Below are 27,586 nucleotides of genomic sequence, written 5' to 3' on the forward strand. Positions count from 1 at the left end.
AGCAATGAGCATCAATAAGTCCTGAAGCTGTTAGAATAAAACTATACGTACCACAACGCTGCACAGGGAGCAGTGTTTCTTGCGCTCATATGGTGTCAGTTTGGGGGCGTAGTCTGTGTTAGCATGTCGACCACTGCTAAGCTCAGCAGCTTTCTCCTTCCTCTGCTCAATTTGCTCCATATGCCTACGGCTGCTCTCATCATGCTATGGAAGAAACCAGAAACCAGGGGTCATATGGGAAATGAGGATTCCTGTATGGTGTTCGCTAGAGAAATGAGATGGTATAAGGTATAAGGTATAAACTTACCTTCATCTGAATTTTCTTCTGTAGCTCTTCCATGGCCTCCTGTTGAGCAGCACTAAGAGCAGCCAGACGTTCCTCTCGATCTCTTCAGATAGAACATATAAAAGCAGTGTAAAACCACGGTGCATCTAAACATACATTTTTCACTGATCTAAATTACTGTTGAAAACAAATGAGGATAGGTGCAGCCACCTGAAGAACCATGAACCTGAGATTTGGGACTACAAACCTGGCCCTTTCCCGTGCTGCATCTTCTCTAGCTTTCTCTTTTTCCTGCCTCTGCTGTTCAATGCGAGCCTCCTGCTCCTTCCTCCGCATCAGCAGCTCTTCTACTCGTGCCTGTCGTTCCGCTTCCAGGACCCGTTTACGCTCCTGCAGAGGGAGTAGAAGAGAATGGGGATACAACGCAATGTTAAAACTATTTGTGAAAAAATTAAGTTTGAATGGAGAATTGTTGTTTTTTTTGTGTCACCTGCACAGCCTCATCTCTGGCCTGCTTCTCCTCCTGTCTCCTCTGCCTCTCCTCCTGCAGCTCATTAAGGCGTTGCTCATACTCATTTAACTTGGCCAGGGCATCGTGCCTCTTGTTTTGGGCTTCAAGAGTGTTAATGAATGCAATTTCATTCACCTGTACAGACATATACTAAAGGATGAGGATATAAACGCACACAAGGTATAAAACATAGACATAAACATCAATGCATATACACACAGAGGATTGGGGTGTCAGTTTGGCTTTCTGTAGCCTCAATATTGAAACCTATGAAATGTGTTAAAAAATTGGATACTTTGGGTAGAATCAGTCAAACTGACCCGTCCCCCCCACCCCACCCCTCAGATCTAAACACTCCTTTTCAAGGGACATATGTGTGTATGCATGAATGTAATGTAACACTAAGTGAAAATAAGCATGACTGCAAATGCCCAACTTAATTCAGAAAATTCCTGCGCTGTCACATATTGTTACAGCTTTTCAGGGGATCCCCTCCTATACCTTGGCCTCTTCTTCTTGAGCTTTCTTCACAATTGCCTGGAGCTGCAGCTCTCGCTTAAACTCTGCATGTAACAGCTTTTCCTCCATCATCCTCCGACGTTGCTCCAACAACTCCTCCTTCCATTTCCTCACCTCCTTCTCCTGCAGAAAGTGGAGAGTGAGAAACTGTGTTAAAAATATGTAAAATGTACAGTACATTCTCCAGGACAACACAGATAATGGATTCTTGATCTATCAGTTGCTACCCTCTCTTGCGTGTCCCCATGTGGATTAATGTGAATATACACCACTTCATACATTTATGTGGTTAATCCTGATTTATTCTAGGACTCACTCATCTCGCTATGGCCTGGAGAACAAAAACAAACTTCATGAAAGGCTGTTGATTTTGGCCAGAAGGTCTCTCTCACGACTGTCTGCGGCCAGCTGGCCTGGATGCGACTGGAGGCGGTTATAATATTTGGTGATTCTATCGGGCAGTGTGCTGACAGAACCTCTCGTTGTGAGCCAGGCTGGTCTTAGCTTGCATGAAGTTTCTTTAGGGTGCTTTCCGTCAACTCGGCATGGCTTACTCACCCTCTCTAGGAGCTTCTGCAGTTTGAGCGTCTTTTCCTCCCGGAGTTTGTCCCTCAGCTGCTGCGCCTTCAGCTGTTTCTCCTCATGTTTCTTCTTTGACTCTGCAATGGTTCTGTCAAAAATATGGTAACAAATCATTCATCTCTTTCTGTGCCCTTATCAACAATGTGAAAGGCAGACATAGACTCTGATAGGCACTACAGCCTGCTTAGACATTCTGGGTGGTAACCTAAAAAGAAAGAGAGGTCAGACGTAGTAAGTGGGCCTTTGACTCTAAAGCTGCTGGGTTAAATCCTTGTCAAAATAAGATGAGGGGATTGGAAATGAGTAGATTGTGGTGCTGTTCAGGGAGGCACTAAACAAGAAGAGAAGCTGATTGCCCTGTGTAGATACTGTCACTGTGTGTCAAGAAATAAACCAGGCAGTTGAAAAATGGAAAAAATATACTTAACTGACTACTGTACATAGAAAAGGTTTTTGCACCTTTTGCGCGACGGCGAGGACAATTTCTCATGCATGTGGATCCCATGTCCAGGAGGCCGAGCAGGTTCCTCTTCTACCATGTCCCCCCATGAGGTACTCTGACGCCATGGCTCCCGGGCTACAGGACAGATAAGCAAAGAAAATGAACACTTAAATGTAATGTAATTAAAAAAGTTCAGGGTTCATTAAGATGTTGACCTACATACCGTCATAATCAGCCAACATGTCACTCCAATCTATATTGGATCCACAACCTCCGTTGCCAATGCTAGCCTGTAAGGAGTTGTATTTTTATATGTCAACATATAATAAGGTAAATTATCTAAATCAAAACTCTAACTTGCAGCCAAACAAAAAAGTGCAAAATATTTTCAGTATAAACGACTGAATCTTACAGAGAAGTCGCTTTCGTTGTCAGTCTCCAGGTCATTGTTCTCGGCCTGAATCTCTCTGGTCAGCTGCTCTTCCTCAGCAATGGCACTGGCGATTGCCTCCTCGTTGGCTTTCTCCAGTCTGTCAGCAAGCTCCTCTTTCTTGGCCAGGACCTCTGCCATGGACTGGGGCTGAACACAAATACACAGTTACCACCTCACACACAAATTTCACAATTAATAACATTATTTTGTTCAAACCAACATACACTTAGTCACCAGAAAAAGAGAAATACAATACAATAGTCCTCTGATATACTACCTTTGTGAAAATTATCATTTTTATTATTTCTGAACATGTGTCAGAAAGTTTCTAATATTTTTCTCCCTCCTTTGTGCATATTAGGGTGACAAAATATGCAATGCAATGCAATGCAATATACAGTCCTGCACCAATGCTATATTTGAAATATATGCTATATATATGCAATATTAATATAATAATAAGGAGTGAATGTTTAGCACCTGTAATAATACATTTTAGTTTCTGTGCAGTTGGTCTGATTCAAACTTGGGTGCACAATTCAGAGACTGAGGGGAACACCATATCAACCCAATCACAGTTTGTACCACACAATCATCACAAGAATCACGAGTGAGGAAGCATTCAATATTCATGCAGGGCATGTTTACTGTGAGGATGAAGAGATGGTGGAAGGAGGCAACTGATGGTTTTGCTTTGTGAAACTGGCTGTTTACTTTTTAAATATTTGGGGAGTTTATGCATTTTCATGACACAGCAATAATAAGGGAATGACACACAGATTACTCCAAGGCAGGAACTACAAAAAAAAAAATTATGGAGGTAAATAAGGACGACCCTTCTCAACAGTGTCTGGGTAAGTGTGCAGGTGAACATGCTGAAAGCATGTGTCTTTTACATGAGGTATGTATGGGAAGGTTAAAAAGTTCATATGTGTAACTTGTTGACAAATTTGAGGCCAAATAACCTTCACTGCAGATTTGATCTTAAGTTTTTTTCCACATGATTTCATTAACCACCTATCAAAATGTTGTGTTTCACTCCATGATGCTTAACAATAGGGACAATACCCGATGTAGACAGACAACGTTCGCCAAAGATTTGACACTGGGTTGAATACAAACTGGAAACTCAGTCCAGGTTTAGCAGCACTTTTTTTTTTGCACAGAATTTTAAAAGTGGCCAAAATAACTAAAACAAGTTGAGAGATTATTTTTGGGTAACACCCTGGGAGCACTTGCTTGAGTACAAAAGCCATCTAGCTCACAGCTATTCTTCACAGTGAACGGTGCTATAACAACACTACACAGAGCTATGCAGTCTTGCCTGCACATTTGGTCTGGCGGTTTCTTAAGACTGACTTTGTTTAGGCGGTGAAGGACCCTTGGGGGATCCCTGGCCCCCCACCCTCCCCTCTCTCTGCTCCTCCATCTCTCAGCACTCACAGTAGAAAGCTCTGTGGGGTCCAGCACACTCTCCAGTTTCACCGCTGCCATGGGAGTCTCAGCCTGTCCTGGAGCAGATGTGGCCATGCCCTGTGACGCGCCCCCCTCAGCCCCACTGTCCCCCAAGACCAACAGTGCATCGAGCCCATCCGTCTGGGGTGGATCTGGGGATGAGGAGCGGCCCAGAGAAGGGACTGGGACTGATAAGGTAATGTCTGTTGGTGGGATAGTGGCTGATGATGAGGTGGACTCTGGGGCTTGGGAAGGGGTATGAGCTGCTATGGGGGGAGGCGCGTCTTCGCAGGGTGCGTCGACACACTGCCCCGAGTCTCGTACACTCTCTGCTGGGGGCTGCACCGACAGTCACACACAAACACACGCAAACTCAATTAAAGACATGCATATTTCAAGCAATTCATGAGCAATAAACAAAACAAAAAAATCAGACCAATCAACACACAGCTGAGAACACAAATGCATGCAGGGAAGCTGATACTGACATGCCCTAAACATCCAATTATAATAAAATAAATAAAATAAGCAGATAGATCAGAAATACTGATTTGTATTTCAAAATTAACCAATGGCTATAACACACTCTTACCATGTGTGTCTGGAGGCATTGACAGTATTTATTTCATGAGAGTGAAAATGTTTTTTTTGCCTCTGAAATGTCAGTGTACAATCAATCGCCTTAAAGCTGATACGCCTGTCTGGACAGTGTCTATGAATACCATGGAGCCCAAAACAAAAACAAATGTGGCTGATAAAATGGTCTACTGTTACTCTGCTCCTCCTGAATAATTGATACCCAGGGACTGCATGGGGAAAAAGACGTGACAAGGTACTGAACCTCAGTACCTCCATCATGTGCCCATTCTCTGGACTTCCAACCTCCTTCAGAGGGTCAGACTCTGCAGGGACTTGCTGCTCAGTGTCTGTATGGCTTGAGTCCTTGGCCGGGGGACACTCAGGTTGGAGTTGTTTCTTTTCCTGTTGCGGCAGATGTGACTGGTTACCCTTGGTGCTGTCCTGTTTTGGGGTGACATGAGCCAATACAGGACTGACCTTGGCAACTATGGCAGCAGAGCGAGGCTTGGCAGTGCGTCCTCGTTGGACAGTCTCCCAGCCCTCAGCATCCTTTTTACCTGGAAAACACATGAGGCACTCCATAAATTGAGGAGAAGTAGATGTGTTACTGTATTCTCTTTGTCAGAAGAAACCACATTCTCTTTAACTACAATCTGGGGTGGGTTTGAGTGGAATTTCTTACCGGGTTTTTCTACCGGAGATATGGTCGTTTGATTGGAGCTAGGGGCGTTGTGAGTGCACTTCACTCGGTCTGCCCAACTGGGGCCTGTGTGGGAGAGCCGTGCTGCAACCAGTGTAGGTGGAGGACCACTGAAGAACACACATACACGCACAGACACACATCATGCATGAGAATAAGCAAATGTGAACCCATGTCGACAGGTAGGATTTTTAGCTTTATTAAATCCTGTCTCTGAGTAATTTCTACTGTGCTGCCTATCTAAGAAGATCCAATGGTCTGAGGCAGTGTCTGCTGAACCCCCCACACTCTCCACTCAGAGATAGCATGGAACTGTATTGGGCAACAGGCCTCCATCATGATCAATATCCATTTCCTGCAGCATCAGATTACAAAGCAGTGCACATATTGAACCGATGCTTCAGCAGTCTTTAACTGGGACTTTCATCTACACCTTCCACTGATTCTATGGCCCAAGAGTGAGAGGCTCAACAAATTGCATTAAACAAATGCTTCACCATCAGCGATCAATGATTGTATTGCTAGATAACATTGTTTGCATTTTTTAAGCCCTTCAAAAACAAGCACAGAGCATCATTACAAATATGGATTGGTTAATAACAGGATACCTTATGATACCATGTTAATCAAATAAAAGTTTCAGATCAAATACCTAATGGTGACAGAAAAAAATGAACCAAACAGGGGTATGAGGAGAAATGATGACAGTGAGACAGAGCTTACCCAAAGTTGAGGGTGCGACGTGCACCTGGAGAAGGAACCATTCTGTCAGCCGAGGGGCTTGGCATCACATGACGTCCCGGGGACATCTTACGCACCTCCCAGGCTAAAGAGGTGGGTCTGAACAAAGTGAAAGTGGCTAAAATTACTTGACCAACACTAATTACAATTCATAGTAGCCAAATACGCACAGGCTTGGCTCACAGTTTGGCAAATCAGTTAAATGGCTGATTCACTTGCTGCAATTTATGCAATAAATGGAGCATGGAAAAGTTTCAGGTTGTCTTATTGATTAACACTATGCTTTAAATGAACAAATTGGGAGGCAGCACTGGGAATTTCATTTCCTAGTCAATTTACGGTTGCAGTGGTCACTGTGTTAAAGAGAAGCCAATAAACTCATGGATCTGTTTGAATTAAAGCCAAGGCTATTGATCCATTCTGTTTGTGACTCAAGCCAGGGACCAGACACCGGCACTTCCAGTTTGGCCTCAGGGAGCAATTCAAAATGGCGAGTGAATGAAAGTGAGAGACAAAGAAAAACAGTGAGAAAGACAAACTAAAGATCACCTGTTCTGGGCATCTGTTTTCTCCAACTTCTCCTGAAGCTGGATCCAGTCTATGAGAGCTTTGAAATCCCGCACGTAGTTGTTCAGCATCATCAAGACCTCCTAAAAACAGCAGTTACAGTAGGAGTCTGATTACACAGCACATTATAAACAAACACGAAGAATGGAACAATGTGCAGACCAATGAAGAGGCAGATTTGAAAAAAAATAAAATAAATAAATTTAGTTTCATAAACTGGAAAGATACCAAAACTAGTTCCTTAATATTTTCAGAAAAAAATGCACTATATAACAAAACTTGACCTGGGAATTACCCTGTTTTCATAAAGTTTATACTGATATTTTTATAACCATTGTATAACATAAGCAGATTGTTTTTTTTAAGTTTTATTAGGGTTTGCAACTTAGGGCCTGTCTGTGAGGTTAAATACTACTGGGATAAGTTTAACAAAGCAAAAGTATAAATGTAAAATGTGCAGAAAAAGACAAATTATTTTCAATTAAAACCATAACTGGCAATCTCCCATTCAAGTGACTTTAAAACTGACAATGCTCAAGAGTGTGAAAGCACATGTTTCTGTAAAAAGACAAACACTTGAGTTTGAGGAATAACAGAGAAGGCAAATTCCAAATAGCAAATTATCTGCACTTGGACAGACAGACAGAGTTGGTTATCCAGAGGCGGTGGGCTGTGTGGAGCTTTTTCCCAGAGCTCTAATGAAACGGACACAGCTGATTGATGGGGAGCGTGAAGGGAGTGGTAATTGAGAGTAAAGCTTCACAGTGCTTTTAGTTAATAGACAAGTCAGGCCAGTGAAAGATGTGTCCAGCAGCAGGTCTGCTCATTAGAGCTGGTTAACAGGCAAAGACCACCGTTGTGGCCCGGTGTTCATTTGGTAATGAAGGCCGAGATGAAGAGAGGTTTGCTGCTCCTCTGACAGAACCAACACTGAGTGAAGGCACCATAAAGCGGCTTTCAGCATGTTCACCAGCACACTTACCCAAATACAACCCTCACATAACATTTCATGAGGAATAACAAAATGTTTAACCTTCTAGAGGCATTGCCATAAAGTAGAATGGGCACTAAAAGCCTGTGGTCCTGACACTGAAACAAGAATGAACAGGTACAGCCATAACAGAGTTAACAGAGTTATTGCCCTCAAGTAAATAATTAACAGTTTTCATTGTTTTCTGTTTTTATTTAAACAATTATAAACTAGAATAGCCTGTATCAGTTCACTTTAAAAATGATAGAAATTAAAGAAAAAAATCATAACCTCAACTTATTCTAAGCAAACAGGAACACCGAATTCCTTTCCTGCCTGGTGTGGATGATACGGCTAATAAATCAGGTGATGGGATAAAGGAATAGTTGATAGGAGCTAATTAGGTCTGAGGACCGTGGGGTAAAGAGGAGTGGGTGTTATTAATAAGCATACATGAATCATTCTGCTGGGGGAACAATTTCCCATCCAACCGGGAAAACATATTATATTAGGTCAGCACTGAGGTTCTAAATTCAAAAGTATTACAGTAACACAGCCTTAGCAGAGATTTAGGCATGATTTGCTGATGTTGGTTATGTTTATGTGCATTTGTTTTTAGGTTGAAAATTGTTAGCAGGGCACAGAATGCAGATTGCCCACAGCTACACTGGGGGATTGTGGCTGGGGGCTATCAGAGCACTCTGCTTCCCCTCCAGATGACTCCATCATCTATCAGTGTCCATTAAACCCAAGCTGGGTGGGTTGGGGGATTATGAACAGCACCCAGCCCCCCTGGCCATTAGACAGCATTAGGGTGTAGAGCGATACAGTGGTATGAGAGTAAAAAAAAAAAATAAAAAATGAGCAGCCAGATGTCTGACATAGGCCAACTGACAACATGCTGATCACACCGCAGGGAGCTGCGCTGTGGCACTGACAGCAAGCCAACCACACCACAGGGAACTGGGCTACGGTACTGACCGCAGACCGTCACCAGAACCATGCTCAGCATAATGCAGCATGGCAGAAAAATCAATAAAACACAGGAACAGCAGTATCATGCCAGTGTGCCCTGGAGCAACATCACAGTGCCACTCAAAAGCGAGACAAAACAATTCCACAAAAAAGAGAACCAATGAAAATATGCGATTGATTTCATGTGCAGAATGTAGACTAAAAAAGGAGCCGAAATGGCCGAGCAACACTTCTGCAAAATGCCTCACAACAAACACAGCATATATACAATTCTGTTTACAGTCTGTCATCGATATTTAGTCCAGTCAGCCAGGCCCAAGAGAGAGTCCTGTGATAATTCTCTCGCCAGCAAGCCTTCAGAGAGCCTCTGACATGAAGCAGAAATCAAGAGGAATGTGACCTGTGAGGGAGAAATTTCGTTCTGATCTTAATGTCCCCCTCTAGTGTTCATAAATCATATCACCTTTTAATCTCCCCAAATAAGGAATACCTGTTTGGTCAGTTCAGACCTCCAACGTATTGATGCTGCCACAATGATTTGCCTTTCTACTGAGGTAAAAAAAAAACAACAAAAAAAAAAAAAACAACTAACCTTGCATTCTACAACGCTCTGATCAGATTCACAGGTGACGTAAATCTCATCCACAGCTCGACGCAAGTTGTCGAAGAGGAACGCCCAGTAACGTGCTCGCAGGTCCACCTTGCGGGGCTGTCTGGCTTTGGTGGGGCTCTTTTCTGCCCCCTTGTCCAACAAGGCACCGGCTGTGCCTTTACTTTCCACACCAGCATTCTGTGTAAACAGAGCATGAACCAAACATAATGGCAACAATGACAAACGTATTACAGTGTCATGTAAATCGCTAATTGTTTACATATATAGCAGCCACAGCAGTTTTTGTCTGTTGGCTGAGACAGGAGGTGCACCTATTATATACCTTATATTACCAACAATACATATAGGTAGATTTCAACCCCTTTGCACCAATGTCGATGCCACACATTAACCCAGTGGTTTCAACCAGAGCGTGTCAGGAAGTATTAAATATTAAAATACAGAGCATCAACAACTATGGAAACTAAAAGAAAATAATAGATTTGGTTAAATAGCATTAGTGCAGTTGGTGACAAATTCTTGTTGGCAACACTCTTTATACAGTATTAACATCCCAACACTTCACACTCTCGTTGTAGCTTGTTGCAGTGTTATACATCTTTTTGAAAAGCAAACAACAGTTGCAGTACTGGTCTGTTTTGACCCCGTTTTCTATGTGAACTCAGCTTTTCCAAGACTGACTCACACAAAACAGTGAGTGACATGACCATCGCAGATGCACTACAGCGAGTAAGTTAGCTTGGTGAATAGTTCCCTCTAGTGGAAACAGATGATACACCAACCTGTTTCTTATTCCTTTGCTGACCAGAATTGATCCTCTGAGCCCTGGAACTGCCACTGGAGTTGCTTTTGGACTTTGCTATGTGGAGAGAAAAAGAGGCTTACATACAGTCAAAGGTGAAATAAACAATTTAAGCTTCAAGTTAACAGTCAACATGCTCCGAGAGTCTTTTATTAAACCATTTGCAGTCATGTGTTTTTGGATTATCATTGATTAATTCAAATTTCACAAATGTACAATAATGGAGTAGTAGGAAAGACCAAAACTTTTTAATCTTTTATGTCTTTTATCTTTCTGGCTTTCATGGCATGAACTTGAATAAGCCTTGAATAAATAACTGGCCTGACCCACAAAGAAGAGGGAGAGTCAGTGAAAGTGAGGGAGTGTGAACAGCTCTGGTGAGGGTTCCTGAGTAGGTTGGCCTAAAAGACACTCTCAAAAAAAAAAAAAAGCCTCAACAATGTGAAGGAGCATGGGAAAATACATTGTCAAACAGATAAGTTGAACGTCACCATCTTGGCAGTGCTCTCTCTCTCTCTTTCTCTCTCAGAAATAACAGGATAAATGACATCACATGGACCATCCAAACAACATGGAGGCTATTACATAATTACCCATTGACAAAACATCCTGAACCACAGTGCAGTATAGCACAATAATCTGTGCCCCCAAGAATTTTATATTCTACATAAGGGGCTATGCATCAGGCATAAGCTTTGCCTGCATAGGAGATTCTCTGTCATCCTTTATCAGTTTAGCCATGAAATGAAATGATCATTGTTTTATACCTGATACTGTATTACAACTAACAGCACTGACTGTAAGAAAGTTCAAAGACTGTGGTCACTTCAATGCTCCAGATAAATGACTAAACATCCTCCACTGACCCAAAGATATGTGAAACACACCTAAAGCAAAAATCAGCAAACACACCTGCAAATGGACAATGAGGACCTATAGTAAGTAAAAAAAAAAAAGTCATGCTCCTTTTTTACTCTTGTGATGTTAACATGAATCCTTAACATGTGGCAATAATGATGAAACCTGCAACACAGCATAATAACAGCATATTAGCATGCACAGAAAGTTTGTTTGTATGCAGCTACCAACCCTCCTCCTCTTTGTTCTCTAGTGGTACACTCCAGGCAATGAGGTTTCGAGCAGCACGGCCCTCTTCAGCAACTATCTTCCGCACTTTGTCATGGCTGTTGGAGCGCTGGAAAGATGCCTGCAGGAGAGACAGAGGGTTCAACACATCAGTTTTGCATTTTGTCCAGGGACCAAGTGAAAATGTGGGATAAGGAGACTTTCATGATGATATCATGATATGCTGCTAAAGACAAGGATAATAACATATTAGGTAATTCTGAGAAACATGATATATTGCAAGACAAACACAAGGTGTCCTGACATTCATTAAGTGCCCAGACCTCTGTGGAATAATGGACACCAATTTTACATTTCACAATCAACATTTTACACAGCATCAGTTTTACTCCAAATAGATTCACATAGCCATGTGCATGTTTAACACAAACTTCATTTGCAGGACATTTGGTAACCACTTTACAGCCAGGTTTTCTTTTACAACAATAGCTTTAATTATTTTCAAATGAACAAGGTAGGCTTTCACCTTAGATACTACAAAGGGTTAAATAGGGGAAAGAAAAAATGAAAAGAAAAAATAAGCTCTTAGATGAAGCTCCATTTCTGTCAAAAAAACTATTAAATCAATTAGCCTCAAAGTTGCACTGTTTGACGTACATTCTTCCATCTCGCTAATGTAGTTTATTTGGAGTCAATCCCACGTACACTGTCTTTTTGCAGTGAATATTCACTAGAGCATCAAATCTACTGCTGGTAATAGTCCCCAACAAACACACCATTAACTCCTGTTTAAGTAATGTTTGCTAAAAAAAAAAAAAAAAAAAAAACTACAGTGTCCAGCTTTTTTAAAGAAATTACTTTACCTGTTTTTTTCAAAATGAAACTATATATTGATGACCTGTTTTTAAAGATTTTTGTCTTCAATAGGAACAAAAGGGCTTGTGGCTGAGTGCCACATGCAGGGTCAGGACATGGGACAGTTGTGAGAGAATAACAAACACTAGTCTTTTCATGAGATCTGATGACAATATAAAAGAAATATAGAATATCACCAGCACAATTCTTTAAACGAAATAGTTTTACTAGAGTGTTAACTGGTAACAGAGCCTTAGGCATAAGTACTGTTGCTATGGTTACATCCATTTTAACACAATGACATAAAATAGTGTGCAACAAAGTGCACACAGTACATCTAACAAACATAATTCAAACATAAATACAGGCATAAGGAGCAGGACTGTCACGTGTCTGTGGTAAAGGAAAGATATACCTATGCTATGCTATACAGCAACTCAAATCTTTTCAACTCAGTTACTTAAAAAAATACCAATTCCTAATCTAAACCATCCACTCCATGAAAAAAGAAATACTTGGTAACACTGTGAAATTCCACAAAAGAGCATATTGCAAAATGCTGTTTCAATTATTTGGCCAGTCCTTGCTGTGAGATTGTGAATTGGGGTTGAGGCTACAATACGGCAAGCATTAAGTAAACTGTATGCAAGAGGTCTACAAGCACAAACTGTGACAAGAAACAGCTACAAGCTGAAGCCCTAAACTCGCTTTGCTCCCAGCATGCATCATGGTTGACCTACACATTGAGTATGCATCAGTGAACTTGACTTTAACCTCGGGTGAAGCAGATACTGTGAACCAAAATAAATGCAGTGGAAGTCATTCATCACAGCCTTTACCGATGCAAAATTAAAATGCCCTGTGATGAAACATGGCATCAGCATCCTTCTGCATCCCCATCTCATGGTGAAATATTTTCTCACATAACAGTTGGGTAAAATGGCTCATGAATGCAAAATCCAATCTCCTAAACATAAGAAATAACAACTCAATTTTACTATGCAATAGCTTAGACAAAAATACACAATGTACCCGACAGTCTGCTTGGTATCATTTGGCTTTGTAATCTTACATCACTAAATATTCTGACTTCTGGCAATCTGGTTACACAACAACACAGAAGCTAATACCTAGAGGCTTATCATTGTGGATCTTCCACTTGCTGTGTTCTCTCTCCCAGCAGAGTGGCCTGTACCACTTCTGTAGTGTTCATAAATGATTTAATTTCATGTTGACAAAAATCCAGAGCAAACTTTGCTATTTTGGTTAGACAACTGCAAGATGTGGTTTCAGACTTAAAATATATTGCTACCTGAAACCAACACAAAAATCGAGAGCCAGTTCTCCTGTTAATAGCAAATGAGTCATGGAACAAACCGTTCTCTCTTTTCCTGGCTGTCTCTCACTAGCACCACTATTCAGACAAGAAATACAGCAAAATTATTCCTCTACCACACTTGCAAAGATGAAGTATACAGTTTACATCCTTCCAAAGGTTTTGAGGAAAACAAGTGATAATTAGCCCTGCGTTTATGTAAAAATGACAACAGTCTTTTCAGACTATCCTTAAAGGCTAACAGAATAATGTGAACATGGCTCATTAGGCGTTACACATGTAGGAACAGCATGCATGTATTGGTCTGATACTATTTAATGTCCCTAAGGGGGATATCCAGCTGACCTACTTTTGACAAGCAAAATTCTTTACATGTCGAGTGGCCTGGGCTTTATTCTGCCAAGTAGAAAAAGACTGCAAAGAGATAAAACAACATCAAACAACACAGGTCCTGCTAAAATGAGTAAGAACTATTGAGGTGGGTCAACGTCAATGCACTATCTCCTGTCCACAGAATGTAAATATTTACTCTGTGTTTCCTAGGCTTGGCAGCCATTAGATGACAGATGAGTGTTGTGACAATACATTACCTACTCACAACTGATGGCTACCTGAGTGCAGGAGCCTGAGGAAAAAAAAGGCTTACAGCAACATTCTCTTGAGCCACCTAATCAGCTGCAAACAAGCTGTCTCCTGGACTGCACTGTAGGAGAATAACATACATTGTGGTGCATAACTTCTACGATATTCTCTGGCCAGGCAATCCTTCCCCATGCACCACAGAGAGCACTTACTTTCTAGACTGTGCTGAGTAAGGGGCAAGTGTAAGGTTTCCCTTTGGCAAGGTCTACAAACAGATGTAGGTAGCAAGACAGTGAGTGAGACCTAGCTCATTAGGACAGACACAGAGAAAATCAAAAGAATAGAGGATACATACAGAATAGAAGTACAGACTGTAAGCAGGTTCCTCGTCCTTATCCACCCCTGACATACTTTTGCAGCCCACTTCAGGCAACCTGTTCCCCCTCACCAACACTGCCACTTGTGCAAGGTGACATCGTCATCTGACGGTGGGACCAAAATAGACTCCCACTGTGTAGTCCACACTGCTATAGCAACTTGCCCAGCTGTGTCAACTCCTCTCCCATGAGCGACTGAGAAAGACAAGTGGTCAGTAGCCTGGCAGTCCTGTCTTTCACTTTGACTATTCTGTCTGTAATCCAGCCTGAGCCTTCAGCTCTCTGCTGAGTTAGCAGCCACTTCTTAGGCCCACCTCACTGCCTGCTTCTGTCTATCTGCCATCCACTCATTTCTGCTCTCGACTGCATGCAGCTCCCTATATTTACAGCTTCTCTCCTCTGCTCTCCCTGCTCTGCATCAGAGCCCCCACTCTCTCTGTTTCTCATCTCTCACTCTCCTTCTGCCACAACACTGCGCAGTCATGTGCACACAGCAGGCCTGCCGCTCTGCCCCCTATCCCATGTTGCTAATGATGAGAGTTTAGCTGCAGGCACAGAGGCAGTGTGTGCTAACGCAAGCCTGGCCGTGCATTAGCCACACAGAGTGATGCTCTGGATCAGATTGGACTCAGCAGTGGATGATTCATAGGCTGCTGGGGGACAAAACACATGGTTTGAATGCCTGCACATGGTACAAACTTACAAACTCTGCAAGAAGTTGGGACAATCTGGGAGAGCAGGATGCCTTGCCTCTTATATTACCCTGCATACCACTCCTCCTTTTGTCACACTCTTTAATGGCTATATGACAATACATTTATACACAAAAATCCCATGATTCATCAACATCTTCTCTCAAATCTCATACAGCCATTTATCATCCCTTGGTAACAATATCAAATGGTGATAAATGTGATGGTAGTAGAGGAGGAGGATTAAAGGAGAAACATTTCACGATCTGAGTAGGCCACCAGAGCAGACAACATCACACCTACAGAAGGTAAGGTCACCAAAAACGCTGTTTTCATCCTGGGACTGTTAGCTAGGTGAACCTACTCTCAATTATCCCGTGGGTTAGCTCAAGCTAGCTAAGACTGCATCGGAATTTTAATGTTCTCGACTAAATTAACGGCTCATTGCTTACCTTCAAAGCGGTTAAGGGTGGATTCTTGCTTTTGCCTCCTCCATGCGAGGAGCCGGAGCTGTTGCTACCAGACCTCTCCCTCCCGTCCCCTCCTTGGCTAACTCTCGGGCCGAGACGGTGCTGTCCAGCGCCACGCCGTCGTCCATCGTGGCGGTTGTCTTTGGACATCGACCCGCCGGATGTTCAGCGCTCAGTGGGTGAAAAATAAGAGTCTGCGGACAAAGTTATCTTGTTGTCAGAGTTGATGGAAAAACATGTCAGATAAATACATGACAGTGAGGACAACCTAACAAAAGCAGGAAGTCCGTTGACTTTACATTTTTGACTGACGTTACGGTTGTACAATGATTTCACCGTAAAATGGAAACAACATACATGCCAGCCAATCATGTACACAACAATTTGGGCCAAGGGGTGGAACAGATTTTCATAGGGCGGGACTTCTAGTCGTCTACCATAGCAACCATGACGATCGGGCGGGACGTTTGGTTGATTTCTCAGTATAAGTAAAGTCGCTTACAACCGGCCGGAACATGGCCAAACACTGAGTCTGCTTTCAATATAAAAGCTTAGTGGGTGCAAAACTTTCTCCCTCTATGAAAATAGATAGACCAGGCATGGAAATATTCCAGTTGAAGAGATAAGAACCCATTACACTAGTATGTATATAGTCCCCTAGTTCTTCAGACTTTACAGTGCCCTTTAGTGTGTTAAATGCTTCCACTTATTGTAACTCTGTAGAGGCTTCACTTTATAACAGTTTGACCAAAGCTGGATTTCCAACTTCACAAGGTGGGAAACTTCCCTGAGGACTCCCAAAAGCCACAGTTTCATTTGTCTCCAGTGGCAAATTGATCAGTTACAAATGTGTTAAGTTATTTGCACCACCAAACTATACTTTAGTTGTCAGTTTGTTAGGTACACTCCTGCAATAAATCCTACCTTTATGAAGGTTTTAGAGAGGTGCTGATTTAACTGTATGATAATTTTGTAAGGTGTAGTTGGTGGTGCTATTCAACTGTATTGCATTATACAAGAGAGGTGTTTCTGTTATTTTGCCTTCCCTCACTTATAGTAATAAGGTGGACAAAATAATACAAATACCTGTTAGTATACTCAATGCAGTTTAACAGCATCACAGACTACATCCTCTAAAATGAGCAAACACTTGAATTAGCACCTCTGTTAAACAGTTTGTTTTTTAAACTGAACTTTTTAACCTTCATTAAGGCAGAATTTATTGTAGGGCTCTTGTATTCGACAGCATTTGTTTTAGCTATGTGTGTATAATAAACTGCCAGCTGAGGGGATGTGTGTCAAAATCTGGTTTTGAATTTTATTATTTAAGTTTATATCGTCCTCACATGGAGTAGAAGACTGTAGTTGAAGAGATAGTGTTTGTTGTCATCCATTTATTATTTATAAATGTGTGTCTATGTTTTTTTCCACCTACTTGAGTAAAGATAGTTAAATGTTTGAATTTCCTTCATCTGTGTTTACTTTGTGGAGCTCAGTTCAACTGGTTTTCGTTCCCAAAAATTGTTGACTTAACGTCAGGAGGATAGATCGTTTATTTTGAAAGTTGTGACCGGAAGTACGGTTTTCCATTTGCGTGGGTGACAGTGAAGTAAACGCATGGAGAACATCCCACGGTAATAACAACTTCTTCCATTCACATTATTTTTAAGCGTCGTCGCAGTCACTGCAGTATTGGCTTGTTTGCGTTGTCTGTGTCTAATCATTTTGCTAACGCTTTTGGTTTTGCCTTCACGTTTGCATGTCTGTCTCATTCTCTCTCTCTCTCAAACACATTCAGTATAAACAGGAATTAATCACAACTCGCAAAGCATCAGGCCATCACCAGGCCTTTTGCCTTATTGTAGATTTAGTAGGTTTGATCATTATCCAGGACGATCGATGCTCACATAGTTATTTAAGTTTAACTTAGTCAACTTCCACCAGCTGGCCACAAGGTCGCTCTGTTTTGCCTTGGCCGTTTGACTTTTCAACAAACAAACTAGCCTGGAAGCTAATTAATAACACTAGTATTTTCAACTCCCTTTTGTTGTTGTTGTTGTTGTTGTTTTTGCCATAAATGAACTGTGTCACTCAACAGATGGCGTCCTCTGCATTGTTGGTATTGCTGTTACTTCAGTTTGGACTTGGACAAAGCTCTCATAAGAATCTTCATGAAGACCATTTTATTGGCCAGCAGCACAACCCTGAACACGACATGAATGTCCTGCTGGGAGATGAGGTCACTAAATATTTTTAGTTAATTTCTAACACCCTTAAACCCAGTTTCTATGCTTCATTCACCAGCTGCTCACTCTCTGCTCTACTTATGTTATTCACTTGCAGGACACCGAGGAGATCAAGAAACTTAGCCCAGCACAACAGAGGAAAAAGATGATGGAAATTGTAAAGAAGATTGATACAAATGCTGATAATCTACTAAGCCCAGGTAAATGTATGTTGATATTTGAAAAGACACTAAAGATAAACAGAAATGATTAAACTAAATACTCAGCGTTCTCTGTTTTTTTTCCACAGAGGAGATCACTCTATGGATTCAGCATGTCTACAGAAAATATGCTCTGGATGATGCAGATGAGCGGTTCGCTGAGTTTGACACTGACAAAGATGGTGTCGTAGCATGGGAAGAATACAATATGGTTGCTCATGACCAGCTCATCAGTTTTGATGACAGCGCAGTTCTGGAGGATCCAGAGCAAGAGTCTCTCAGACACGTAGGTATACTTTTATTGTTCTGATAATAATCACATTATGTCACATCTTAAATTATGTGAAAATTACTTTAACATAGGTTTTTTATCCCATTTAGCTCCATCTGAAGGAGAGGAGGCGCTTTGACTTTGCTGATGTGGACGGCACACCCGGCCTTAATGTAACAGAGTTTCTTGCCTTCACCCACCCATCTGAAGTGGATCACATGGCTGTAAGACAAGATTAGCTCCTGCCCCTGCAAAACCTGATATGATAATGTGTTCTTATACCCATTACAGGAGTACCATATCTATTTCATTTTACACTTTAATGATTCATCTTTTTTTCTGATAGGATTTTGCCATTGAAGATGTGTTGAGTGAATATGACACAGATAAAGATGGATTCATCAGTCTAAGTGAATTTATTGGAGATGTCCGTGGTGATGGTAAGACCACAGGGATAATTTCAAAACACAGAATGATATGTTTTTTGTAAGTTTATTCTGCTATGTCCAATTCTTGTCACCCATGCAGTATTAACACCTTATTTTCCTTCTTTATCAGAGGATTCCCCTTCACAGTGGGAGATTGAAGAAACAGTGCGGTTTAAAGACCTCTATGATCAAGACAAGGACGGCAAGTTGAATCGAGATGAGCAGCTTCGCTGGGTTGCGCCTAATAGCTACGGTTCAGCAAGAGAAGAGGTAAACCTGAATTTGATCTAAATAACAGGTTACATTACAATAAATTTCTGTATCTTTAATGGAAATTGTGTATTTGGATGGTTTCCTTTAGCTATTGGCTTGTATGATTACATTTCCTTTATTTCCATGATGTTATGGCAACATATTCTGATTTACTGATTTCTTTTACTTGTTTTGCTCCGCTGTCGTCAACAGGCTCTTCACCTCATCAAGGAAATGGACAGCAATGGAGACGGGCAGCTCTCAGAGGCTGAAATTTTGAAAAATCAAGAAACATTCATGAACAGTGAAGTGACAGACTACGGCAGACAGCTGCATGTATCACATGATGAATTATAACTTTATGTTCTTGTTTATTGAGTCTCCATGTAGATGTCATTTAGTTGATTTCCTGTGTTGTACGCTGACATTCGTCATGAGATTAACGCCACCTTGTCTGTCCTTTGATCAATTTGCAATAGTAAATGACATATGGACAAGATAACAGGAAACATATGTTGCAACACATGCACCAACACAAGCAGCACATTCCACAATGTCCAGAGTGTCAGCAAAATATGAATATGAGAAGCTTCACAAAGTAGTGTGTGTTGCAGGGATGTTATATTGGATTGCATAATATTGTAAGTCCATCCTCTTATTTTACCCCCTCCTGTGAATGTAGCACATACTCCTGAAGAGCAGGGAGGTGTGACTCAGAGTACAATTTTAACCACTTCTTCCAAAAACAACAAACCGACAGGCCTGTTAATTACTATCAAATTAATTGGACTTTGTTTTGATCACATGTGTGTGAACTGTAATTGAAGAATTGTAGCTGTGTATCATTATTATAGTTGTTTCTTCACTTGTGCCAAAAGTGAGATGACAGGAGTATCAGTCCAGCTGTGGTAACGGCTGACATGTTGCAGCTCTTCCTCATTTAAATCAAATGAGTTTTTGAGTGAGTGAGTGCTGCTGTTTGAAGGCTGGTTTCCTGAATGTGTCATGACATATTTTCACTTGCATCGAGCAACAGCTTGTTAAACTGCGGAGCGTTGTAAAGTGAATTAAGGTTGAGTGGATTCTTCAACAGGGACCTTTTTTTAACCACCGCCAAGATGTCATTAGAATTTAAAGATGCCTTTTGGGTGAGTTAGTGCGATGCTACTAATCCCTACATGTTTTGTACTGTTTAGAGCTGCAGCTTGAAGGTGAGTTTTTTACTGAGCTGTCAAGTCATTGTTGTATTCAGTATGTTCACTGGTGTTTTTGAAGTATAAAGTTTTATGTGCTTTTCCATTTCTACTGTATTTATTATGCTTTTTTATTTCGTCTGGACAGTATTTCCTGTATCATATTCCAGTTTAATTGTGTGAGACCTCAGTTAGCTAAACACTTTGTCCTGTCTTAAGACTTCTTTGCCTTTTTTTCCTTTGCTTTTTCTCACTTTAAAGCTCACTGAATTGTTTTTCTGTGTAGTGAGAGAAGCAAAAACACTGTTTTTATCTGGGTTGTGCACATGTTCTCCATTTTTCTATCTAAAACCATGTGTATCACGCAAACTAAAGAATTCTTTCTCAGTTCAACTTTTTTTTGAATAGTGTCTACAGTGACGTTATGGTGGTAAAAGTGTGATCTTTATCATTATTGGGGCGTTCCTGTGATTCAGACTAATCTCAGCCCTGACTTTTAATATTTGTACAGAGCACCTTTTAACACATATGTGTGACAGACCAAAACTTAAAATGTCAATGTAACCACATACCAACGCAGTACAAATTGTATAGTGTAACCATAAGCTAAGCACCAGGAACTGGCTGGTCAGAAAGAACAATGAGTTGAACTCTACCGTAGCTTTAGTTTACTATTGAGGTTGTGTGCTTCCTTTTTCCTCTTAGTTCTCATCCTGCTATAAGGAATCCAGTGTAAAATGTAAATCAGTAATATTACAAATGAACATGAGAAATTTTTTACACAAGTAACTTTATTTCCACAGTAGTCAATTTTCAGCAAAGTATCACTACTACATGAGTTGGATCTTTTGGTACTTTTCCCACTTGGTAGCTTTCCATTCAGACCCTAGCAACATCATGTAACAATTTCCATTCTAGATGAGATACCACAATACCACTACATGGAAAAAATATCACTCTGAGAAGAGGCACAGTCATCCAAGTAAACCTGTTCATACCGTCGTATTGTTTGTGTCGTTTAAATCATCAGCTGTTGCCCAAAGGTGATCATTTGGGTCTTTAATATATCGAGCAATAAAGAAGCAGTGGCGTTTTCTTTCCAGTGTACAAACATTTTTGGATTAACATCTTTTATTTAGACTTTTATTCCAAAATTTTACATTGTGCAAGATTCGCTGTGAACATTTTCACTTATCACTGAAAGTATGAGTATTATGGTTTGATATTTGTGGTCCTAGGGAGTGGACTTCATCAGCAATGTTGGGTACGAGACCATTATTCAGAGACTTAATGATGGCCGACGGACATGCAAAGAAATGGAAGAGCTCTTGAAAATGAGGTGGGCTCGCAAATTTCTGGTGAATTGCACTTGAATGCAGAAAGTGACCTCACTGAAATGTGGTTCATCTTTTTTGTGGTTTTTTTTTTCACGTATATAGGGCATCAGCAGAAGAGAAATATGGCAAGGACCTGGTCACTATTGCGCGCAAGGCTGGAGGTTTATATGAGATCAGGTAGGTGTGTGCGTGCGTGTGTGTGTGCATGTGTGTGTGTGCAGGTGGATGGTTTGCATTTGAGTATTAATGTACTCACCTAAGAATATACTGTTTTTGTTTTGTTTTCACAGCACTTTGAGGGCATCTTTTGACGAAATGAAAGCACGTAAGGACAGGATATGTTTCCTGTATTAGTTTATTAGATTATTTTTTAGGTATCCATGCATGCCCCTCTCAGTTCAGAATTTTTAGTTGCATGTTTTGGTGTTTTCCAGAAATTGAGAACATAGGAAACTTGCACATTCAGCTTTCCGGACTCCTGAAGGAGGAGGTAAAGCGAATGGAGCAGTTCAGAGATCGACAGAAAGAGCAGAGAAAAAAGGTACATCATTTGCATAGGAAGGAAATCTAAATCGGGAAACTTGTTTCAGTATGGTTTTCTGATTATGATGAGGACTATTTTTCTTTGTCACATTATTTTGTCCTTCACTGTTTAGTTTGAAGTCATCATGGAGAAAGTCCAGAAAACTAAAGTCTCCCTCTACAAGAAAACAATAGAAGTAAGGTCAATTCATATAATCATGATATGTATGGGTTTCTCCTCTCTGCTCCTTTTCAGTTATGGAATGTGTATTATATTGTTTCAGATTGTGGCTCATATTTTGTAGAAAATGTGGTGTTGGAAGTGTACATTTAAGTGATTAAAAAACAAAACAAATAATGGAATTAAATGATGATCTGTATGATTACACCTGGAAGCCCTTGCTAAAAGTTTTTCATAGAGCCACTTCAGTCTCAGCAAATGTCTTTATGTTACTTATATAATCATGGCAGTGGTTAACAGCATGACAATTTTAGTACAGGTACATCCTGCTTGTTTGTGCAAGACAAGTACAAGTGAAGTGCAAACATAAGGTGTGTGTGTGTGTGTGTGTGTGTGTGTGTGTGTGTGTGTGTGTGTGTGTGTGTGTGTGTGTGTGTGTGTGTGTGTGTGTGTGTGTGTGTGCGAGACACAGTAGAGAAGCATTGCTCTGTATATTTAAGATGTGTAAGAGGAAGTTTTGCAAGCTACGTGTGATCGGCACATTTAAAGAGCCAGATGCAATTCTTCTCTCTGCTCAGAAGAAGGAAGTCCCCCATCCACCCCCACCCCCTCCCAAAACTCCCCAAACCCTGCCCCCCCCCACCCCCTTCCTGTTAAGGGTTCATAGAGCCAACTGCTGATGAACAAAGCTTGGGTGTTACAGTTTCACATGGTTTCCATCCTGTTTCCAACCCAGTCTAAGAAATCTTATGAGCAGCGCTGCAGGGAGGCAGACGAGGCCGAGCAGACGGCTGAGAAGATGGGCAACACTCCCACAGCCACTCCCAAACAGATTGAGAAGGTAAATCTGTGTGTATGACTCAGTGCAATGATGTCACTTCAACAATAAACCCCCCCCTTTGACTTTCTAACTAGAGGAGTGTTGTCCCCCAGTTTTCATCTAATTATTATGACTGCATCAGCACCCTTTTCTCGGTGCTCAGCCTTCACGTTATTGGTTTTTATTTTACAAATAAGGCCAACTCCAGATGTGTTTTAAGACATATACATACAGATATATAGACTACTCTGCTTTGGCTAATAATTTGTGTCTGATGTGGTTATTCCACAAAAATGTAGGAGTTTAAAATTTTTAAAATCACACCTAAAATCCACAGCCTATGAATATACAAACTTTGTGGCTTTCAAATGTTTAACTGCTGAACACAACATGTCTCACTCTTCAATGAACAGTCCATTGTCAGTGTACGCAGGGGAGAGGTTTCAAGTTTCCACATCTTGCTTGTAGGTGCACGTCTTCAGATTTAAGTTGCAGTTAAACTTTCTCACTTCAACAGATGAATGGGAAAACAGCCTTCAAATGCTAATGTCAAACGCTGCTCACACATCAATATGCACAGTGAAGAGCAAACACCCGAGTGAAGCATCAATAAGCAAATATGCTCATTGTGGTTTTTATACACAGACCAAGTCTCTTATTTTTAACCATTGTAACAATTTAACTACGCTTAATAGCGTAGTTAAACATTTTAACCTGAATAGTTTAAATGTTCAAAACAAGAGAAATAAGAAATTGTAACAACATTATAGACATTATAACAGTCTATATACTATGAATTCTTTTTGTCTGTTGTAACTGTCCCTGGTTAACATTTGAGAGAATACTGGGCACCTCATTATCAATACATGCTATTATTAAGTGCCAACATTAAACGGCAGTATATTATAGCATTAACATGAATGAATATTTAGAATGAATCACTGTTGTAGCAACCGGAGGGATAGTTTCTCAAACAACACTGGCAGTTATTCCAGTTACTCCACAACAGTAACCAAGATTGGGAAATGCATTTCTCTTGGCCATTAGTTTAGTCATTTATACATTGTGAGTTTACTTCACAGTTTCTGTCTTGATTTTAAATGGGATTTACATAGATTATGTCAATAAACTAATATACCATTTCTCCAGGATACACAGTGGTTACAGATATAAAGACAACTTGTCATTTACAATTTCTTTTCTTTTTCAGATGAACAACAAGTCTAAACAGTGCAGAGAAGCTGCAGAGGAGGCTGGTAAGAACCAAACAGTGAGACTGGCACTGAAGACATTTGTTTCATGTAGGAAGGTGGTTTACCAAAACCAGTTTTATTAGTGGTGGTCACATTAACTTCCCTTATGCGCTGAGGAAGAAATAGGATTTGATAAGGGTTAAATATACTGTGACTGTGACATAAATAGAATATTAAATGCAAAACTGTGTGGTTTACCTTCTCTTTTTCATAATTAATGTTTTCATTTATCTTTAGAGAAACAATACATATCAAACACTGAACAACTTGACAAGATCCGTCAAGAATGGGAATCAACACACATCAGCACATGTGAGGTAGAGTATGTCATTGGAAACTGTATTTTTCCTCTTACTACACTGTCGCTTAATACACCTTAAAATGTACAGACTTAAACCAAGAGTGGAAGTACTCAAGGTCTGTTTAATCGGCAAGGATGTGTAATACTTCCTATGAGCAGAATATGAAGTGAGTCACTAATTTACAAAAAATGTTTCCGGAGCAACTAAGTCTTTCTACATGTGATATCATCAAGAAAGCTGAGGAGACCATTTAACTTTAACTTTATTCAGCCCTTTGAGGTCAATTGTAGGTTGCAGCTATGAAGCATTAAAAAGCATTCAAATGACAGCTCTGAACCTTCAAGTTGACAGATGGCAGAGACATAAAAGGCCATGGTGGAAGAACTTGCCGGTTGTATCATTTCAGATGTGTACTGTGCCGTGAATCTCCCAAGCCTCAGTGTTTTCTAGATGATTTACATTTTTTCCACTCACACTGTTGTTGTGCAGATGTTTCAGCAGCAGGAAGAAGACCGCATCAACATACTACGGAATGCTTTGTGGGAGCACTGTAACCAGTTATCAATGCAGTGTGTGAAAGATGATGAGGTGGGTGCAGCTGCTGTTACACACCTGTATGGGACAGACCCTCAGCGAAGCGTTCAAATACACTGTACTGTATAACTGAATTTCATCCAAAATGCTCTTTCAGTGTTACGAGGATGTGAGGAAAACACTGGAAAACTGTGACATCATCACAGACAACAACTGCTTTGTGGACATGAAACGCACTGGCTCAACCCCCCCAGGTACGCACCCGCCCCGCAGCCTTCCTGATTTCGATTTGAATATGTTCTAAGTCTGAAATTTTAATATTATCTCTCAACTGCTGCAAAAACAGAATGCTTGACACAGGGAAACAGGTGATGCATTGTGTGTAAGACCTGGAACAACCATGTTTTTTTTTCAAATATTTACAGCTCCAATTGAATACCAAAATTACTACAACAGGGAAGCTGCAACTGACAGAAATGGCAGTGCTGGTTTCGTAGGCGTCATGAAAAGGTCAGAATTACACAATGGAAAGCACTCTTTCACCAAATGAATGACAATGACAATGATGAACGATGATGGCAGAGATTTTTGCATGATTTTTTTTTTTTTTCTCCTCTCAATATTTATTTGTAGGTTTTCAAATCTTCTGCAGGGAAACGGTTCCACCGGGTCCAAAACGAGCATCATTGAGCCTGTTGCACAACCCACTGGTATGTATAAAAGCTATTCATGTATCACTGCAATTTCCAAAATGACGACTGATAAAACTGTGACAGCCACTTCATTCTTGTAACACAGGATGAGGAGCAACAAGTTACACACTGTAGTTAGTACACCAATTATTCCCAATCAGGCACACTTGTACTACTAATCTTTAAGTCATGATTTGTAAAAACATTTAAGTATAAACGCAAGAAAGATTACAAATTGGTGTGAGGCAAAATACAGTATATTTATTGTCTCCACTGTCAACTAGACTGAAATGTAGAGACATGAAGAACCTGATGTGAAGAAGTGAAAATTCTCAAAACAAGTAAGCAAGCAGAGATGTTGAAATTAATAACTAAAATGAACAGATAAGTGGTTTGAAAGTCCAGTTTCTGCCCTTTCAGGTTGTGAAATGCAAACTTGACTTGATCAAACCTACCGAAAAAAAGAGTGAAAGCAAACCTACACATTGACAACACATCTTATAGTGCAACAACGTGCACTTTTATATAATTATTTGTGTTAAATAACATCGAAATTAAAACCTATTAAGATGTACAGTCAGCTTAGTCGCTGGTTCGGTAAGAAAGTTGCAAGTTATGAGTGGCTCCACACGATAGCTGACCCAATGCTGATTATGTCTGCAATCCTGTCAAAACTCCACAGCAGAAACATCAGAGGGGGTATATGCTTCCATTCCTGGATTTCAGGCGTCCCAGCCGAGCAGTGAGGAGTATAAGGCCCTGTATGACTATGTGGCACAGGTCAGCTTCTTCGCTCTGACGTCTAACTCTCTGCACGAGACACATGTTCACATGTTCTAATTGTTCTTCTATTTAAGATCGATCTGTTGACTGATGGTTTCTGTCTTGGTTCAGGGGGACGATGAGCTCTCTGTATCCGCTGGGGACGTTGTGGTCGTCAAAGACCAAGGTGATGACGGTTGGTGGTTGGTGCAAAGAAATGGCCTTACGGGACTGGTCCCTGGTTCATACCTTGCCAAAGAATGAGTTCATCTGACAGTCATATGTTGGACTTTAAGACTACTACATTTCCTCATGTAATATGTTGTAAAGGCAGACCTTATATATTATCTTTTTTCTGTATGTTCATATTTGTGTTCATCATTAAAACTCCCATGTGTAAGATTTAAAAATGTCAAAATTTGGCACCACTTATTGGTGGCAATATAAAAGACACTGTAGAGGAGATTAGTGCAGAATGAAATTCTGACAGCAACAAACTTTTTTGTTTTTACAAACAAAAACCTTTTCAGTCATAATAATTTAAAGTTTCTGTTACCAGAGAAAATCATAATCATAGGAGTTTAAAGACACAGTAGCTGTTGAACTGTTGGATTATTTATTGCTATGGCACATATTCATATTACTCTGCCCTCACTGCTGGTGTGTTGAATGCTCCTCATACCAATGACAGCTGGGAGATATACTGATCTGTTGCACAAGGTCACTGCACTAAGTTTATTCATATATTGTGAATTAAATTCTTTTATATTTGAAGTCCTAAGTGTTGGGCAGAATGTTTGATTTCTATTCTTGGCTTGTATATAATTTCTATTTGTAGTTATTGTTTCTATTCTGAATGCTGAATGCATGAGCATGTATTTGTATTTATTGAGTATGACAGGTTTAAGTTTTCATTCAACATCAGTCAACATTGTTTTTATTCTCCCCTAATTGAGAAAAACATAATTTTCCTCTCTTATGGCCCATTTACTGTAGCAAAGACTATTCTTAATGTGGATT

The 27,586-nt window shown here is 40.6% G+C and overlaps 3 protein-coding genes across 6 annotated transcripts in view; 2 read left to right on the plus strand and 1 right to left on the minus strand.

Annotated features, from left to right (window-relative positions):
* Window positions 1-15,787, minus strand: part of scaper (S-phase cyclin A associated protein in the ER) — a 57,664-nt gene extending 41,877 nt beyond the window's left edge. Inside the window, exons 1-18 of one of the 3 annotated variants that reach the window (XM_022754273.1) lie at window positions 15,556-15,787; window positions 11,265-11,382; window positions 10,156-10,232; window positions 9,353-9,550; window positions 6,798-6,898; window positions 6,231-6,347; window positions 5,490-5,617; window positions 5,078-5,364; window positions 4,217-4,567; window positions 2,753-2,920; window positions 2,564-2,630; window positions 2,358-2,475; window positions 1,875-1,986; window positions 1,299-1,439; window positions 777-932; window positions 534-676; window positions 308-389; window positions 52-204 (exon numbers count right to left, since the gene is read on the minus strand). In XM_022754273.1, coding sequence (XP_022609994.1) covers window positions 52-204; window positions 308-389; window positions 534-676; window positions 777-932; window positions 1,299-1,439; window positions 1,875-1,986; window positions 2,358-2,475; window positions 2,564-2,630; window positions 2,753-2,920; window positions 4,217-4,567; window positions 5,078-5,364; window positions 5,490-5,617; window positions 6,231-6,347; window positions 6,798-6,898; window positions 9,353-9,550; window positions 10,156-10,232; window positions 11,265-11,382; window positions 15,556-15,723 — 2,685 coding nt within the window. In that variant the 5' untranslated portion in view covers window positions 15,724-15,787. Of the gene's footprint in view, window positions 1-51; window positions 205-307; window positions 390-533; window positions 677-776; window positions 933-1,298; window positions 1,440-1,874; window positions 1,987-2,357; window positions 2,476-2,563; window positions 2,631-2,752; window positions 2,921-4,216; window positions 4,568-5,077; window positions 5,365-5,489; window positions 5,618-6,230; window positions 6,348-6,797; window positions 6,899-9,352; window positions 9,551-10,155; window positions 10,233-11,264; window positions 11,383-14,389; window positions 14,432-15,555 lie in introns of those variants that run through there. The other 2 variants (XM_022754274.1, XM_022754275.1) reach the window with 2 other exon arrangements.
* A 1,362-nt stretch (window positions 15,788-17,149) lies between these two features.
* rcn2 (reticulocalbin 2) lies at window positions 17,150-20,271 on the plus strand. Its single transcript, XM_022754522.1, has 8 exons — window positions 17,150-17,207; window positions 17,672-17,812; window positions 17,917-18,019; window positions 18,109-18,305; window positions 18,401-18,514; window positions 18,637-18,730; window positions 18,849-18,988; window positions 19,184-20,271. Exons 2-8 carry the CDS (start codon window positions 17,672-17,674, stop codon window positions 19,325-19,327), a joined length of 933 nt encoding a protein of 310 aa, XP_022610243.1. The 5' UTR covers window positions 17,150-17,207; the 3' UTR covers window positions 19,328-20,271.
* Window positions 20,043-27,340, plus strand: pstpip1 (proline-serine-threonine phosphatase interacting protein 1). 2 transcript variants are annotated; one of them, XM_022754520.1, is made up of 15 exons: window positions 20,043-20,118; window positions 21,402-21,502; window positions 21,603-21,677; window positions 21,791-21,825; window positions 21,935-22,041; window positions 22,157-22,219; window positions 22,940-23,044; window positions 24,234-24,279; window positions 24,514-24,593; window positions 25,068-25,166; window positions 25,270-25,366; window positions 25,538-25,622; window positions 25,746-25,822; window positions 26,487-26,584; window positions 26,699-27,340. In XM_022754520.1, exons 1-15 carry the CDS (start codon window positions 20,089-20,091, stop codon window positions 26,828-26,830), a joined length of 1,230 nt encoding a protein of 409 aa, XP_022610241.1. In that variant the 5' UTR covers window positions 20,043-20,088; the 3' UTR covers window positions 26,831-27,340. The 2 variants fall into 2 exon arrangements, with proteins under 2 accessions (XP_022610241.1, XP_022610242.1); XM_022754521.1 differs by lacking the exons at window positions 26,487-26,584; window positions 26,699-27,340 and adding an exon at window positions 26,089-26,100.
* Window positions 27,341-27,586: the final 246 nt, after the last annotated feature.

Source organism: Seriola dumerili, unplaced genomic scaffold, assembly GCF_002260705.1.
Source record: "Seriola dumerili isolate Sdu_G_001 unplaced genomic scaffold, Sdu_1.0 BDQW01000219.1, whole genome shotgun sequence".
Classification (NCBI taxonomy): domain Eukaryota; kingdom Metazoa; phylum Chordata; class Actinopteri; order Carangiformes; family Carangidae; genus Seriola; species Seriola dumerili.